Source organism: Streptopelia decaocto (genome assembly GCF_964273445.1).
Source record: "Streptopelia decaocto genome assembly, chromosome: 9".
Lineage (NCBI taxonomy): Eukaryota > Metazoa > Chordata > Aves > Columbiformes > Columbidae > Streptopelia > Streptopelia decaocto.
Genome location: NC_138664.1, coordinates 11110076 through 11128376, shown reverse-complemented (window position 1 = coordinate 11128376; position 18301 = coordinate 11110076). Strand labels below are relative to the sequence as shown.

General features: G+C 40.7%; 1 protein-coding gene across 1 annotated transcript in view; it reads left to right on the top strand.

The window, feature by feature from the left end:
- Nucleotides 1-18301, top strand: part of MEGF11 (multiple EGF like domains 11) — a 262478-nt gene that overhangs the window by 82657 nt on the left and 161520 nt on the right. Inside the window, exon 6 of the mRNA XM_082061380.1 lies at nucleotides 8687-8779. Within this exon, the coding sequence (XP_081917506.1) occupies nucleotides 8687-8779 (93 nt within the window). The remainder of the gene's footprint in view (nucleotides 1-8686; nucleotides 8780-18301) is intronic.

The following is an 18301-nucleotide window of genomic DNA, read 5'->3' as shown; positions in this document are numbered from 1 at the left end:
AGTTTATTCAATGTGCTACAGGACTCAAATTTATCTAGGAGAATCGGGGTAATTTAGTTTTATTGGGTGTTGCATTGCTCAGCAAAGATAGCCAGGAGTATCATGCAGTCCAGATGCCTTCATCTATCTACTTTTCATCTTTTAGGAACAACATTTTTGATGCACCCATCCTCAATCTTACACACAGCACATACTCTGGGCCTATGAGAATCAATCAGCAGTGGAGCTGTGTCATTTACTGACAGAAAATGGAATTTTCTTGGCATGAGACCCACAATTCAGGGCAAGTCAGTAATCAGAGAACTACGGACATGTAGGAACGCTACCAGAGCCAAAAATAAGTATTTCACAGGAACAGTAATACGATGGAATTTGTACACAAAGAAGTTCACTTAATGCCGTAAGTGGGTAACTAGCAAAATATGCAAGTGCTGTAATTTTGAGGTGATTTCTAGAGAACAAGGCAAGATGACTTAGTTATTTTACCAGACTCTTTAGGCCAAACTCCTGTGCACGTCTCTCTTCCTGTCTGCGACAGCACCTCTGAGAATCTTGCCCTTGTTATAAGGGTTTGGTTTGGTGGTTTGTTTGTGTTTGGTTTTGGTTTTTTGTTTTTGTCTTTGTTTCTTTTTACTAATAGTTCATTTGCATTGACATTATCCTACACGCTTCCTCTATCGCTGCTTAAATGGAACTGCTACTCAGCCAGTGTTGGAACACATACATTCTTGATCTGTTTGAGTGATACAGTCATAGTAAGACAGCAGATGTAGCTGTGATATGAACAAGGCAGTGGTAACGTACTAGTGAAATGTCTACAGTGAGAAATGCCATCCCACACCTGCTGAGCTTCACACAGCTCTGCCATGTGTGATACAAGTATTACCTGTTGATTCCCCCAGCAGCCTGTCAAGTGTGGTTTGACACTCCCTGCCACCACAGGTCCTTTGGTGGATCACGTTACGTTTGCTCTTCATCAGGTAGGTTTGGCTGCTTCTCCATAGGTTGGCAGGAAAGCTGGAAGGACCAGGGATCTTAGGTACGAATTTCTCTGTTCCCCAGCCTGCCGACAATTTGATTCCCTCAGGCAACAAAAAAAAATCCTGTAAGGTTAAGAACAAAATTATTGGGGAATACTTCCCCTGGTTTTTATTACAAGATAATTTGCTTTTTCCCTCTTCTCTCCTCAAAAAACCTGGAGCCTGCTGCTGGCAAATACAGCCTGGTGAAGTGAGGTCTGCTAGATTGTATGCAGAGAGAATGAAAGACAATGTGTAAGAGTAAATGTTAATATTTTACATTACTTAGAGAAAAATAGTAGTGCCTTTTCTAAAGGTGCAATATAAAGCACAATTTGCAGACAAATTGTCATTAAGTTTGCTGGTTGGATGAATCAAGTTCCAGTAGAAAATTAACTAGTGAAAATGTATTTTGTACAAATTGCTAGAAAGTGTTGGTCAATTTGCTAAAATGGAAGGAGTGGGCAGAGGGCACAGGAGGGGAAACACTTTCCTGGGTCATAGATTCTGCTCTGCTGATTCAGGATCTCTCTTAACCTCATTAACAGTTTGAACTAGTGATAATGATTGTTTTGAACCCTGCAGTGAGGAAATGGGAAATCGTTTACCAGAAAAAGTTAAATGCTGAAATTATCCCAGAGAATAATATTGTATTAGAACATTGATCAGCAGAATTGATCTCAGCATAAGTCTTTCCACTCAACATGGCAGAACGCAATGATTATTTCTAGTTGAAGCAGTGGCAGAAAATACATAAAATCAGTTGCAGGCCTTGAACGATCAACAGCTATCAATATTTAGCCGATCTCCAGATAGTTCTCTGTGGTCTCAGCTTCACTTACTGTGGTGGCAGTCAGAAAGGTTGAGCCTTAGAGAATGTAAGTGGTTTAGGAATGTGACATGTTAGAGTGGTGAGGATTTCAGCTGATCGTGGAATTTCTCTCTTTGCCCCCCAGAACAAGCCCAGGTGCGTGGATCTCCTGATCCTTACAGAGCACTGGGGGTCAGCAAGAGACCTCCCTGTGGGGACTGTCACCTCTGACCTTGGGCTGAGGCCTTCTCCTCATACGTGACGTTAACCATGGATTTGTTGAAGTCGGGCATTAGACAGATGCTGTGTCTTTGTTGCAGAATTTCCCTAGTTCTTAACTCCCTCGTGCCCTTGCACTAATTCCTCATGCCGGAGCTTGGCTGTGATTTATCTACAGACTAATGAATTAGTGCTGCTTTTACCCAGCCTCGTAACCTGTCCACTTTGCAGGGCTGATGCACTTCAGTGCTCAGAGTCCTGCAGCGCCTTCCCAAAATTCCCTTTTTGTGCTTTGAAATACTGCAGAGTTCTTCAGTTATTCGCCCAGCCAAAGACACAAAGCAGTTCAGCTTACTGACCCCAGTTCTGCTCCTCTGACATTTGCTGCTACAAGGAGGATGCTTTTCAGCTCTCATTCAGACATTATTAAATGCTGAGTACTGTCTCCCATTCCTTCTCTCTTCCAGAGCTGATGAAGCCAATGGGGCTTCAAAATGACACAGAGAGTCTGTTAAATATGTGACTCCCTTCGACCTCTCCTTTTACAGGGCTCTAACCTTCTCCTCTATTACTGTCTCTGGCGCTATTTTATGGTCACCGATGCGATGCCATTCCTGCCTCAGGGATATGCTGCTCCAGCTCAGCACCAACCAGATTGCAAGCCCAAAAAATGTCCCTCCATTCTTTCTTTTCTCAGGGCATGTAGAAAATGTGATAGTCTCTTCTCTCCCATGACCTTCCCCAGAACAGTTTACTTCCCCAGCCAGTCCCTGGAGTAAGGTGATAGATTGCATTATGGACCAAAGTAGATCCCCCTCAGTGCCAGATCCTCCAGTAACTGCTGACCGTGAGGATTCCTCCTGTGAGGGGCCTGAAACCCTGAGCTCTGGCTGGAATTGTCCCAGGACTTGTACCCTGGTCCGTGTGCTCTGCGTGGGACACTCAGCCATGACAAGAGTGTGGGAGTCCCTGTACTCACCTGCTCATTAGTCACCAGAGCCCCAGATTGCCATTTATCTGGTTACAGAAATCTGAGCTGAAACTATCATAGATTTTATGCTTATTAACAAATCTTCACCTTCTAGTGATTCATATAGGGATTTACTGATATTTTGTCAGTGATGACACTGACATATGTCAGATTCTGCTCCGGGGAGAAGACAAAATCCCCAAAATATATCTCTTCTTTTACTTGAGATGTTCCCAAGTCTCTCTGGCATAGCCCGCTCCCTGAGCTTTGGCAGGGTGTCAGGACTGAGGATAACGCAACCCGGCTGCTCTCTGGAACAGATCAATGGCTCACTAAGGCAACGGCCAGAGACTGCTCCTGTCCCAGGAGACAAAAAGGACCATTGGTCCTGTTCTGATCGCATCGATGCATAGTCTCTAATTCCAAATCTGCCAAAAAATGCAACGGAATTGCACCTACGGGAGAAGGAGTTGAGCTTGCCACCCATTTTTGTTATATGACCTGTGTCAGTCTCATCTTCCCTTTGCTCACATGAATCTCCTTGTTTTTGTACTATTTTTTATTAGTACTTTCATTGGATACCAAGAGGGAGATGAAAAATAAGGGATGCCATACACTGAAACAATAAATTCCTCAAAGCCTGAGCAGACTTTGATATCTCTTCATATCTTCATCTATTAAAGCTGCTAAACCCTGCATTAAAGTGCTTTCCAAGGTGATAAATTAATGGATGTATCCTGAGTGATGACCACAGAAATAGACATTAAGCAATGCAAGGAACTATTATCCCACTTCATTGAAACAATTATGCAGAAAACCACCTAATCAGCATGATTCCTGACAGAAAGGCAGTGATTTAGGGGGGGAATCTTCCGTTCCACAAATAAGCAATAATCTAAGAATAAAGAAAACCTACCTACATGCATTAGCTCTAGTCATCTTTCTTTTACTATCAAGCCTCCCTTTTCTGAGCACATTCGAGGAGAACCCAGCCAAAAGCTGACTACAGGCTTATCTAATGAAGCCAATATCGTAGACTCAGCACAACCTGGATTCGGGCCAGCACATTAAGATGGAAACACCAGAGTGGCCCTGAGTGAATAGAATCCTAATGGAAAAGGGGCAAGCATCTTTTTCATCTTTTTTTGTCTTCTTTGACCTTTCTGCATTATCTGAAACCACTGGCCATGAGATAACTGCTATTTCACCTGAGCAAATTATTCTTTCCTCTAAAAGTGGCGTGGGGGGCTGGAGGAATGTGCTAAAATGGCCCAAATTGTTCCAGAGACACACATTAAATAGTGGAAGAAAACACCAGTTTTACCATTAAATTTCTGCTTTATGTAGCCCAACAACTATTGAGCATGGGGCAAACTAGTTAGATGATCTGAAGTTAAAATACCAACATCATATAAAAAAAATACAGGTCTACTTTTGGTTCAGAGCAAGAAAATTAAATTGGTCTGAGTTTGGGTGAAAACAGTGTATAGTGAAGAAAAACTGGCAGAGACTGCCTAAGGTAGTGCTGACAAAATGCAAATATTTTGAAGAACTTGCACTCACGGGGCAGCGTCCTTTAGCCACGTGTGCAGTCAGAATAGAGCGGCTCGTTCTGTGCAGTTCTGGGAGAGACCTTGAATGTCTCGTTGTGTCTGTGCTCTCATAGAGTAGCATCTGTATCTTCATTTAGCAATGTTTTCCATTATGATATTGTTTGTACGTTTATTTATGTTTTCCGTCACCTCCTGGCTGCGCTGCCATCCCTGGGCAGAGCGCCCGCAGAACCCAGGAAACTGGAATTTATACAGAACGGCTCGTCAGCGGCTCACGCTGCTATGAATGAGTGCAGTTCATCGAGCTCCTTCTCTGCTTTCTATGCTGGGTTCCTTCAGACTTTGTAATTATCCTGATCTTTGTTTTGAAGGTATTTTGCACAACAAAGTCCCACTGAAACGGGAGGGAGGTGGAACTTGGGGCAGTGGCTGGGAACCCCTCTGGGTTCAAAGGGCCCCTACAAATGTCACCACGTTCCATCACAAGCAAAAGACGTGTTTTTTTGACTCTGCCTATTGTGAAATAAATACACAAGTTATATTTTTGGGCAAGCTAACAAAACTTTACCAAGCTAAATCACTCCATCGTTATTCTCCTAGAATGAAACTCTTCTCTAAACGCACTTTCCCCTCAAGGAAAGAGGCTGAGAAGGTGGTTGTGGCAGGTCTTAGTTACTTTGCTTAATAGATGCAAGAAGTCAATGTGTTGGTAATGGGATATAACAGCGCATAAGCCAGCGCAGTACAGCAGGGTAAACCCTGCACAGTCCTGGTTGGGATCCACACAGAGGAATACAGCAGCAAGGAAACCAGAGCAACTCCATACCTTTGTAGATAGGAGACACGGGGAACCCATTTAGAGCATATCTAAGTTCATATTCAGGACAATTAAAAAATAAGTGCTAATGTTAGAGACGTATATGCAGCCATTTCAGGTGTGAAAAGAGTTTAATCTTTAGGTCTGTTTCCCAGAGGATTGACCTTATATGTTACAAAAAGCACTGTTTTTAATTATAAAATAAGTGATAAGCATCAAATGAATTGCTACAGAACCCCTTTGTTGACTTTATTCTGTGATAAGGAGCAGTTGCTGTGTGACCTTGAATACGGCCAAATAACTCATGCCAAACGCATTGCTACAAAGATGGCATTTTGGCAGGTCTTTGATGTAGGTCATTTTATTACCAGCCTGAATCAAACTACAAACTGATCTTAAACTCATGCCAAGAATGTTAATAATAAACTGATCAATGGGGTGCTGTATTGTTCAGGAGAATTGGTCGAGGGAAAATGTGGACATAAAAAGTCTGGAATTCCAAAGGTTGAGCTGCTCGGGCTATTATACTGGGAGAAATTATATTCCTTGCATTAGTACAAGTTTTCTTTACCCCAGGGGCCTTTACCTGAGTGTTGAACAGGACAGTGTCAGAAAGTATACACTTATCTTTATTTTTCTTGACCTTTATGTGCAAGTAATTTTTATAGTTCCATTAACTAGTAAGATCATTTGCAAACCACTGTACAAAGTATATTATGAAGAATGCCTTGGGGACCATTGTGTCCTATTATGTTGAATGTTAATAGAATGAAAAATTAATTTAAACTCTAAAGATTAGAGCAAGGCAAGACCTCCTTTTTATAGGGGAAATTTAAAATTTTATTTGCTATGGTAAAACTTTAGAGTAGTATCCTACTGTGACCTTTATATGGACCTTTATAGGACTGATTCAAATCAGACGGTACAGGAAGCTGATGGAATAAATAACTTATATTAAAGCTTCCCCTTTAAAAAAAGGGGGATTTCTGTGACCCCCACATATGGGATTAGTCCTGTGTAATTTCACAGCTTTAAATAACTCTATGCTAGCGAGCTCATAGCTGCTTGTTTAGCAAGTTAATAAACCAGATCTGAGAGAACTCACAGTTCCAAGCGGTGTCTTACCTTACTCGACTCTTTAATTGCTCATTAAACATTGTCATCTTCCGCTATGCGGGACTTCAAAACACCTAAAAAAAAAAAGATGCGGTTCTCTATGGTACATTTTTATATTTTACATACCACTGATCACTTGGGAATGAGGAATAATATCTTGAGACTTGCTTCTAAGTCTCGCATAGCTCTCCTCCCTAGGGACTGGAGCATTTCTACAGAAGTCAGTAAACTTTATAGCTTCATTAGTGATTATTATTTCATATTTATGTTAGCATAGTTAAGGTGTGATATATTTGTATGGCTAAATCAACTACATTTAGACTGGTAATGCGTAGGAGTTTTGTTATCTGGAAGAGCAAAGAAATATTCCACCATTGATCTTCTTGCTCACAAACTGTGCCTTGAGCTGGGAACCTGGCCTAGTCATTTTACATGTGAGAATGATTTATTATTGTAAGTGTCCATACAGGGAACAGAAAAATCTCGGTTTTGATTTCCATACCTCTTATAAAAATAATATGTGTTTTATTAATGAGGAACCTGTTTTTAGATAAAGCCATACAGGGCAGAATTTTCTAAGTATCCCTACCTCACCATATCGTATATCTTCTAGTACACTGCACTTTTAATAACAAATTAGAAGTTTGTGGCTGTTCTGGATGTGAACTTCTTGTCACAGATAACTAGCCAGTTTTGAATGATTGCATGAAGGCATGTATTGCTTTATTGAAAAATCCTGTTTTCCTAATACCCTACCTTGAACTCCATCTCACAGCTGTGGCCTAGGAGGCCTCACTGTCTTCGGAATCCCTAACTCAAGAAAAATAAATGTGCAGAAGATTAGGACAATTAGTGACTAGAGAATTAGCTATCAATATTTCATGCCCCCTGCAATACTGTCTAAACACAAGATATGAAATAAGAATAAATTGCACTTCTGACATGCAGCGAACCAGGAAATGACTAATCCAGAAAGATCTTGTGGTTGTTATAACGAGGCGACATTCTAATCAGTGGTTTTCAGTACAGCAGCACAAAACTACTTCCCAAATCAGCTTTACTGACCTTGTTTTATACAGGAATGAAATAATCTTTGTCTTGGAAAAAGTCTTTTGTAAGCCAGCTTCAGCAAGCTCTTAAGTAAACACAAATATAAAAACATAGGATATACAAACACAGGTTATATATGATATATATTATATATATGTATATATATGTTAATATAATGATATCATTGCCACTACATCATATTTGTTGATAAATCACACATGTTAGTCTACATGGAAATTATATGTTCCAACTCAAACATGCAGTTTGAATCACTGAGAGGCTGAGTTTTTGGTGATGTCCTGAGCAGTAAAATGGAAATAAGGCAGGAGGCAGTCAAGTTCAGCCTTTAATGTAGTTATTCAGTATTGTCCAAGTTTTTTTGTGTGCGATGAGCATACTGGCATATGGGAAAGTAAGTCAGACACCAAAACAGCACAGGAGAAAAAAAGTCTTGAAACCATGAGCTGCTCCTGCTCAGGGAGAAGAAAAGGAGATTCTGCCATGTACATCTCTAGTCAGCTGGGAAGTAGGACACTAAAACCAGCCAGTTTTTCATTGTTTGAACCTTGAGGATATTGGACTTTCAATAATCCAACAGTGGACAAATAAGATATAGAACACTGTAGTTATGGAAAACTTGACGGCCTTGAAAAGAAAAGCCTGCACATAGAGCTGCTGCATCATGTAGTAAAATTATTTCTTTTCCTTGAGCTATTTTTTACACCTCTGTTTTGGATCTTAATATACTTTCAAAACTGAGCTCCATTTCATCCTATGAAGAGTAGCAACTGGAGTACAATGGAAGAAGCTGGTACTCTGTAATACAATAATAATAAGTGTCAGTTTGCTGAAGATGTTGTTATGAAGCAAAACTGCTAAGCAAAGTGATTTCTGGTGTTACGGTTTTTCATTACAAAGAGCTGAAGTGACAAACGAGTTTATTGCTGTCAAGAGACCTATATTTTATTTTGGTCTCTTAGTATTAATTAAATATTGCAAGTAATTTTTGTATGGGTGTTTGCTTTGTTTAATATTTTTTGAACAAAATATTGCTCTTGAAGGCATAGTTCAGTGTATGTTTACCAACCACTTAATGTGTTTACAATGCCCTGTATTGTTTGTTCCTAACAGCACTGTGCACAGAGGAGTGTGTGCATGGGAGGTGCGTTTCTCCTGACACTTGTCACTGCGAACCAGGATGGGGAGGCACCGATTGCTCGAGTGGTGAGTAAAGATTACAAAAATGTGATGAAGATACATACCGCTCTTAGCAAAAAAAAAGGCCTGACATAAAGCAGTGACCTTAGAACTTGGATGCTTTAAGTGGAAAAATGAAGGTTGTCTGTTGGTTGTTTTGCAACAATATGTGATAATACCCCATCCTATGATAATGACATTCACCTTTTTTTGCTCGTTTTTACAAAGAAATGTTAAATGCAGTGGAGGATGCTCTTAATGCTTTCGGTCCTGGTATTAGGATACTGGTATAGATAATACAGCTCTACTATGATTGCTTTCTCTCTTTAATCTTTAATACAACGTATTGTTCATTAAATACTTTGTGAGCGCTTGGAGTCATTTGGAAAGCACTGGTTTTAGACAGAGTCCTTGTCCTGTTGAAGCCAGTGGGAGTTTTGCCATTGACTCTTCACACAGCCCAGATTCTACCATCTGACTTGAAATCCACTCCTTAAATTAAATGGTAGAGGTGGGAGTTCTGCATCTTTTCCTAGGAAACTAATTCTCACTTGAGGCTTTCAATTCTTTCAACTGGGGAAGCTCCCTATGTCAGACACTCTTAATTGGTAATGATAAGTTTGAGTCCATGTTATTGGTTCATGCTGGAATGGAACAGCCAGCGTTCTTCCCAGGACAAACATCAGAGATGTTCTGCAACACAGGGCCGATACGTTATTGGCAGAATGGATATAAACTTGTTAACTGGAGTCTATTTGTGCGTCCGGCAAGTAAATAAAGCTGCATCAAGAAAGATGCTGTGAGTCATTTACTGAATGAACGTTTCGTTTTGCCTTTACTTCCTTTCTCCCAGATTGATTTGGATCTTAAAAAAGAGGCATCATTACCAGGCAAAGAGATAACAGAAAAGGGATCTATAAAGGGAGACATTGGAACAGAGTTCAATGTGACTGGGAACAAACACCTCCAGAGCCTGAGGTCGATGGGCAGACCGGTCTCTGGCCAAGTTACTGGTGTTTTGTCGGCAGCTTTCCTGATGTCTCCTCAGATAGAGCAGAAAAGGCAACGGACTGAGCAGGGAGGAAGGGCAGAAGGAAAGGCCAAGCTTTGGGACCTGATGCAACCTTGCCTGACATGTAGGCAATTAAAAAACTGGGCAGCATAACATACTGAATATCTCTCTATAACAATATTTTTTAAAAGAGAAAATAGTATTTTTAGTTGTAAAAACTGTAGAGAATCTCAGGAGATCATTTTATCCTTTGGTTATTTTTAGTAACAGATATTTTAACCTAACAGCCAGTGAGTATTTATACAGTGCATGTGCACTTAGAGTAGTTAAAAATAATAATGATATTTTAAAAATACTGTGACAACATGGACACGCACATAGAGATGTATACATTTTTACACACATGATCACAGAGGAACAAGCACTCCATGAAAGGGTAAGATGTCAGGGCACAGAATGGTCTCATGGGCTAAAACTACCCAGTGACTCTTATTAAACTGCACTCCTCTTGCAAGTGAAGATAAAAGGAAAAGAGGGTTTTTCCTATATTGAATATTTAGCTTTTAAAAGTAATTAGGAATATTAAAGCACTGACAATGATTGAGATAGAAACATTATTCATAACTTTTATTTCCGCACTGGGCAGCAATCCAGTATATTTCATTTATGAGGTTTCAGCGGTGGAAAGAGAAGAGTTAGCCAATTCCTAAATTAAATATGCCCTGTTAACATTTATAAATGATAGCCCAGGATTAGCTTTAAAATTTAAGCTTTCATTTTATTAATATAATTAGTGTGTTTGCTGGACTATAGTGCCCATTGTCTTTCATTCCATTTGTTATCAGCTGGACAACATGAATTCCTGTCCCAAGGTCTGCTCTCACAAGCATTGTCCAGTGTAATGCTTGTAAGTGTGAACAGCCCCCGAGAAATCGGCTTTTCCTGCAGCCGCGAGCGCTGCTCACCTTTATGCTTCACACTGGAATTTGGATGACTGGTCTCTTTATTGTTGGGAGAATTTATTGAAATTAAAAGGTACAGAACAGATATCAGTGAATCCACTAGAGTTGTTATTCTGTTTCCAGGAGAGAAGCTGGGAGCCTTTGCCTGGCTGAGGTTAACTGGGATTTTCAGATACCTTGGTGATCTACGTATTGAGTCATGTACTGTTAGCTGGGAGTAATCTGGAAAACATTTTTCACTTCTACTGCAATAATGTATTACCTGTTCTCACTTTCTCCCTGTTCCTTCATTCACGTTGGCCAGCTGCTGTGCAGGTTACATGTTTGCAATGACAACTGTGAATTGTTGGGTGTTTGTGAACAGCTGCCTCTTGGGCTGTGCTCTGCACGAACTGAAGCCGTTGGTGGGATTTGCGGCTCCCGTGGGGCCACAGGACTTTCTATTTGGTCCTTGGTGATTTTGTTAAGTCACAGGCATATTGCTTTTAGTGTTGGCCATTTGAAATTATTTTACTGGGAAAGGGATTGCTAGGAAAAACACCTCTTTTAAATTTAGAAAATTGCACAGGAGCTGTTTCCTAAAAACCGTGTTGAGAAGTGGAGCCTACCTGAGACCGGGGGTCATCTGTTACCATTTGCTTGGAAAAGTTCTGGGGACACTTGCTCCTTTTGAGGCGGTATTTCAACACCCTGCAGATGAGACCATCATAGCTTTCTAAAACTTATATCTAACTTTCGTTTGGTTTGATGGGTGAAATTCAACCCTAAGCAGAGCTCCAGCACAAGTTCCAAGTGTCACTTTGAAACCAGAAGTCAGATCCAAATGTTTCTCTTTTTTTGGTGCACCACAAAGCCTGCCTGTGCCAGGAGGGGGTGGGAATTCCAACACTGAGCACAAATTTCCTATGGGGGGCAAGGTTTTGGTGTTAATGCAGTTTCTCAGTGTTACCATTCTCCCTTGGCTAGAATATTCTCAGTTTAATCTTTTGAATAGTTACAGCTACAGTCTGTGGTCATCCAAACAATTTAATCATCTTTCTCAGACTTTGTTTCATGCTTTCCTAAAACTCACCCTTTAGAACAACAACCACAAAACTTGCTGTTCAGTGCGGCCTCCCCCTGACTAATCATGGTGCGTGTTAGAGTTCATCTGTTGTCAAGGTTAAAATCACTTCAGATGAATTGCTAAACAATTATAAAAAACCCTGTGCCATATTCAGCTCTGCATGCCTCTATACCTGTCTTTTACTGCATGCTGGTGGACATCTGTCGTTGCCCGCAGGCTCAGCCTTGATTTCATGCTATAAAGCTGCAATATATTAGGACTTGATTACCATAACAATAAAAAGAGAAGTAATGAGGTATTAACTAAAGAAGCTCTTGAATAAAATGTTTTCAAGGTTTTAATGATACAAAAAATGAAAATGAAAAGTCTTTTAAAAAAACCCATAGCTTTTCCCTTTCCTTTTAACTTGTTCTACTAAAATCATGCCCATTTTGTCCATGCAATCTGCACTGTTGTCTTTTTAAATACAAAGGAAAATCGCAAATGCTCTGTGTGAACCTACCTGCTCACCTGTCCAATTATTTCAAAGCAATTAACTTCAAACAGTATGATATACTGGCTGGAGGTTCTGGTAGGAATATAATTGACTGTTGGTGGTTCCCTGGCCTCTTCTGGGTCTCGAGAACAACCATCTGTATTTACAAGCCGTTCGGCCCCACTCCAGCAAAGCACTTAAGCAGATCCTTCACTTGACGCACGAGTAGGACTTTTCATCTGCTTTAAGTTAAGCCAGTGTTTAAGGATGTTGCCGAATCAATTTTGAAGAAAAAGCTAAAAAGACCTCAGCGAAATCTAAACAAGCCTCTCCCTGAATTCATCAGGCCTACAAGGTGATCTTTCTTTAAAAATGCTAAAACTCACCAGGTAATGTTTTTAAAGACCATTTTTACTCTCATGAGCATTTTTCATTGCATGGAGGTTAACAAAAATCTTCGTGGTTAGAAGGGGATTCACAAAACAGTGGACAACAGGCAGGGAAAAGAAAGTTCAGGGCAAGAGCCCTGAATTAAAAGCAAGAACCCTCCAAACTAGTGTGTGTGCCAGTTTGAGAAATTGCAAAGGAAACAAACACAGAGGTCGTAATGAAAAAAATAAAGTGGTTTTGAAAATGTTTGCTTTGCTATTAGTTTCAGGAGAAAATTTAGTACTTGCCTGAAGTGTAATTAAAGAGATGTTGGTATAAAAATGCCAAACCATCTTTCTTCATGTGATGTCACCTGGGGAGAGAGATGATAATATTGCTGTCTGGCATAGTCTGATGGGTAATGTACACATATGGATAATGTGGTTTCCTTTGGAAAGGATGTTTTGTACAAACTGTCATTAGGAACAAGAGCATATTTCATCTTTACCTCTTTGTCAAAAATAGCCAAGGTCAGAACAACCAGCAAGTGTAACATCACAGCAAGATCACGCTTATAGGGTATAGCCCTAGAGCAGCCGGAGTGCTTCAGTTCTGAGACCAGTGATGAATGAGGGCTGCAGGTACTTTGCTAAATCTGAAAGGGGACAAGCTATGGAAAGCAACAGTAGATGTCTCAGGAGAAAAACAGAGTATTTTAAAGTGAGTCTGTGGTATTTTTCAGGCTTGATTTTGGCTTCTGTGTTCTCAAAATACTTTGAACTATTTCCAAAGAAGAAATCAAGTTCAAAGGAAAGATTCCAGGTTTGTGAATAAAGGCTCAGCCAAAATTTAGTCTAATGTCAGGGACTGATCTACTGGAATCATTAGTTTATTTTTTTTTTGTCCTCAGGTTTTTAGGACAGGATTGGCCAAAGTGCAAAACCTCAGCTGTTCTCACCTGTTGGTGGCCACTACTTAGATTCAGTCCCCGAAGGACATCTGTCTGTCTTTCTTGTATGGGAATTTGACAATGCTGTGGGTTTTATCACAGTGACTGTTGTATCTAAGTGCCAAATGAGGTGACAGAACCGAGCACAATGTTTCTGCTTCTTCCAAATCCCATGTATTTAATTTGCCACTCCAACTGCTCCAACTGTTGAGTTAGGTGCAGTTTCTAGAGATCTCTTTAAACCTGAGAAACTTCAGTTTGCATCCAGGCTTAATTAATGCTTTAGCTGAAACAGAATTTCATATCCATAGCATGTGGATGTTAAAGTTTAATACACTTTTCATTTAAGCCAACCTCAAATTGCACCTTAATTTTGATGTGATTTGCAGACTCAGTGACAACTACATCATGCAAAGAGATGCAAATGTATAAAAACAAGCCCCAGCGAGGCTCATACAAGGATCTTTCCCTAGCAATTACGGGCTGGAATTGATTTCTGTCTCTTTCAGTTCTAACAACTTGCTCTTCCTTAAACATAAAAAATCTCCAGCTCCCTTCAACCACTGCTGAACTGGTGTAATCAGGTAAACAGCTTGTGTTTAATTTTTGCCTCTGCTGGATGTGAGCCCACGCACTTGGGCTGCCGTACCCAGGTTTCATGTGTTAAGCAGCAGATCTTCATGGGCCCAGCCCACGCAGGACAGCCTGTAACCAGGGAATCAAAGTGTAAACACAAGCTGCTGTTCAGTGCAGTTAGTAGCACAGCAGCATGTCCTGTATATATTTTTACACAGATAATTTGGCTGCATTAAACTGGGCTAATCCATCATTTTTCATTCAGTGGGAATATTCTGTCTCTTGCTGAAACTGTTAATATCTGCTCAGTTATTTGTGGCGGTTTCTCCTTGATCTGTTAGAGATATGAAGTATCTTCTAAGATTCTGTGAGTTTTGGAGGTGCTGCAGGCTAATGGAAAGATACAACAGTTGTATTAACTGGGCTGAGCAAAAGGCAACAGTTAATTCTGAAGAAAAAGTAAAGTAGATCCAAGATTTACTTTGGGAAGAAATTTCTTTCTACACTTCTGTGTGATTCATCGCTGATGAATAGATCAGTTGCCAGTTGTTCTAAGTCTTGTACTAAAGTGAGTGAAAAATAGAAATTCAGCACCCTGTGTCCTTTTACTTCCCACCTCCACCTTCGTGTTCCCTGTCAGAGTGTGCGAAGGGACTTCCTGCCTCAAATCAGCTGGTCACATCTAACGCCAAGCTAGTGACAGGTTATTTCCCCCGCAGTCCCAGCCCTCCTTGGTGAATGTCTCTTCTGAATGATTTTCAAGAGTCGGTTGAGCTGACCTGACTCTGCTCCAGTCCCTGGGTTCTGCCTTCCAGGGTGTGCTGCTGCTCTCAAGGCTTGGTCTAGCAGCGTACTTCATGCATATGAATAGTCCTTTTCAAGTCAATAGCGAACAACTGATGTTATTTTAGATAAATGCTTAAGTCGTTATCTGAATGAGAACTTAAGAGATGAGGGGGGAAATCAGGTTGATGAGGATCGCATTTAGGGACCAAGAGTTATTGAGTATCCTGCAGGCTGCACAACAGCAGGTACTTCCTTCAGTGAACTAAAACCACCATCAGCTTCCCCAGAACCAAAAAAAAGAGGCAAAAGCTTAACGCCAGGTGTCCTACAGAGAATGTGATACATGGGTCAGTGATCTGAATATGCTCCGTAGTTCTAGACAGAGACGATGTTTTAACCCAGCACATAGGCGAGTGCCAGAAGATAGAGATGTGATAAGAAAACAGTTTAGGTGTGCAGTGTAACAGGCCTCCAGCTGTCCAATAAAGATTTTTTTTTTTTTTTTTTTAGTGTAAAATGTTATCAGAATAAGTCTGCACAATTATATGTCATTATTACTATAGTACCACAGTCATCTCCTCTGTTGAAGCATTTGGTTCTTTCCCTGTTTAGTGCTTTGGTTTAAGAGGTAAGCCCATAATGAGTTGCATGCTGGAGTGAATATTCATATAAAATTCAGATGATCTGTTGAAACCGTGCTTCCCATTTATACCCAGAGTAGTAGCTGCTGAGGCTGCTGCATACTAAGAGTTTGTCTTCTAAACTGGCCTGAGGTGACAGCACCATTTTGTACTCACTCTCTTTCTCTTGATATCATCTTTCTGTGTTCCGTGTAACCAAATTATTAGGCAACTGTATATGCTGGATATCCCTGGAAGATCAGTCTGCTGGTACCTTGAATACAACACTGAGTTCTTGCTGAAAACCAAGAAGGGAAGCTGTGGGCAAACCTTGTTGTGTAAAACCTGTCATGAGGACAGTACGTCAGGGACTAAACCTTCCAAAGGGAGTATAAAAAGACATTTAGATTTCAGAGAAGAGAGGTGGGTGTGGATTTTTGGGAGCAAGCAGGGATATACGTGGAAGTTCTCTACCAAAGCAAGACCATGGTGTTGATGAGGTTTTGAAACTGAGAGTACAGCGTGACCAGTCCTCCCAAAGCTGAGCCCCACTGAACCTGGAGCACATCTGCCACATCTGGAAATGAACTTTATAACGTAGCTCTTCTATTTTCTGGGGAACGGCTTGATGGTTGGCTAAAACTTTACAGTTTAAGGATAATTTTCAGTAAATGAAACCATGGTTACTAGTACTGAATAGGCTGGATGCACTCCCATGCAGGTTTGATGTGGTTATGCAAGGGGGAATTTGGCTCACACACATGTTCCCTTGGCTGCCGAACCAGTGAGAGCAGAGGAGACTTCATCGAAAGGCAGCGTATGTGTGACGAGTTGCTAGTTTTATTAATTTCGCTGAGGTTTTTCTCACTTTAGACAGGGTAATAGCTATAAAAGAAAGAACCTACTAAAATATGCTTTTTAATGAACTGAATTGCTGATGCTAAATTTCATTGCTGGAGCATCTTACAATAATTTGGCTTTAAATGTGCACTATACACATGAACAGACTTTAGATCAATTTAGAAGAACCCTTGGTATAATTTTATGGTCTGGTCACCAAGGAGCTGTCACTTGGAGAAAAGAGCAGAATTCCCTCTCCCAAAAAGTAGGTGAAAATCTCAGATGTGGACATGCACTGGAAAGTGTTCCCGGGGTTTCCACTTGCTGACAAACAGATCAAGCAGTACAGTGTCCTTGGGAAAGCTTCCGAACCACCTGTCTCTGTGTTTGGCACGGTGAGGTGTTCCAGGGAATGCCTGGAGAGGGCAGAGCTCAGCTCACTGCCCAGCATTAAGGCATCAGAAAATCCCCTGGGAGCTACTGCAGGCACCTGAACCTGGAGTAGCTCTGACTTTTTCTGCGTTATGAATAACTGTCTCCACAGTCGTCTGCTACGGCTGGGAAAAGCCCTACTGCCCCATTCAGGATTTTTTCGAAAGATGCTATTCTTCCCATTACAACACAATTTAATGAGCAGTGATGAAAGGTTGAAATGAAAAAGAGAAACGAAAGGTTTCATTCAGAAATAAGACTTGACATTTCCCTCAGGCCCCCAGCAGGTAAAATTTGTTAGAAAATAGCATTCATTCATCACCTAGCGTTAGATACAAGGCTTCTCATGTACTGATACCCGCGAGCTGGGGCAGAGCCAGCAAATTCATTCGAACAGCATCAGTGAGCATGGCCGAGCACGGGAGGAAAGGTTGCAGGAACAAACCATGCAGAGATGCATCTTTCCCTGATAGTGAGTGTTTCTTTGCTTAGCTGTAAATTCCAATGTCTATCACAAAGATACTAAAATACTTTATTTCAAAAAAAATAGCAGCTGGGTATATTTCAGCTATATTTTGGCTGCTCTACTGAACAGCTTTCTGAAATGAAATCCATATCATTCCTATCTCCTCCCTCCCTGTGCCTTCTCACTGACCTGATGGTTACGTAGGCAGTGTTTTGCTAAAGGAAAGTGTTACATGCTAATTTTTTTCCTCAGAATTCACCCTGATTTTGTGTGATCCTAGATAAGCCTCCACAAGGTGAGGAGTCCTTATTTCTTTTTTTATTTCCATGGCGCTGAGTGTATTCATCATGTGGATGAAGTGGGCCTGTATCGGAGCTGAAAAAGGGCAGCAGATTGCAGTGGAGCTGGTTCCGAGCTCAGCCATCAATTAATATCTTTGCTAAAGATGAGTGAGGTGATGTGCGGCTGGCCTTGGTGTGTTGGGTGGGTTGTACTTAAAATACAGCTTGGAGGCAGCTTTACTAACTTTAGAGATGTGATGATCAGATCTGCAGAAGATTATGCAGAAGTGATGCGACATGGCAGTTTAAAATGAGAGACCGATAATGCCGGTTTACTCCATTGCCTAACGGCAATGCCTATATGACAGTATATTGAATCCTTCTGTCATTTATGGTTTTAAAAGTTATTTCCATGTCAGTAAAATATTTGTGTATGAGTAAGAGACCTCTTTTAGAGCAAAACCGAGAGATGAGTTTGCCATTGTACGGGTAAACTCAGGTAAAAAAATTCTTCGGAGTGTCTTTTTACCACAGCCTCACAATCACTTGCATTTCTAGTAACTTCTCAGTGCCAAGAGTAGGCCATGATGACCTTAAATCACTCTATGTAAAATGTGAAAGTTTCAGAGAGTATTCTTCTTTGTTTTACTCAGCGTTTGTGCTATTGGAAGTGTGATAGCATACTTTCGAAGTGAAGTATTTTCAGAAAAAATTG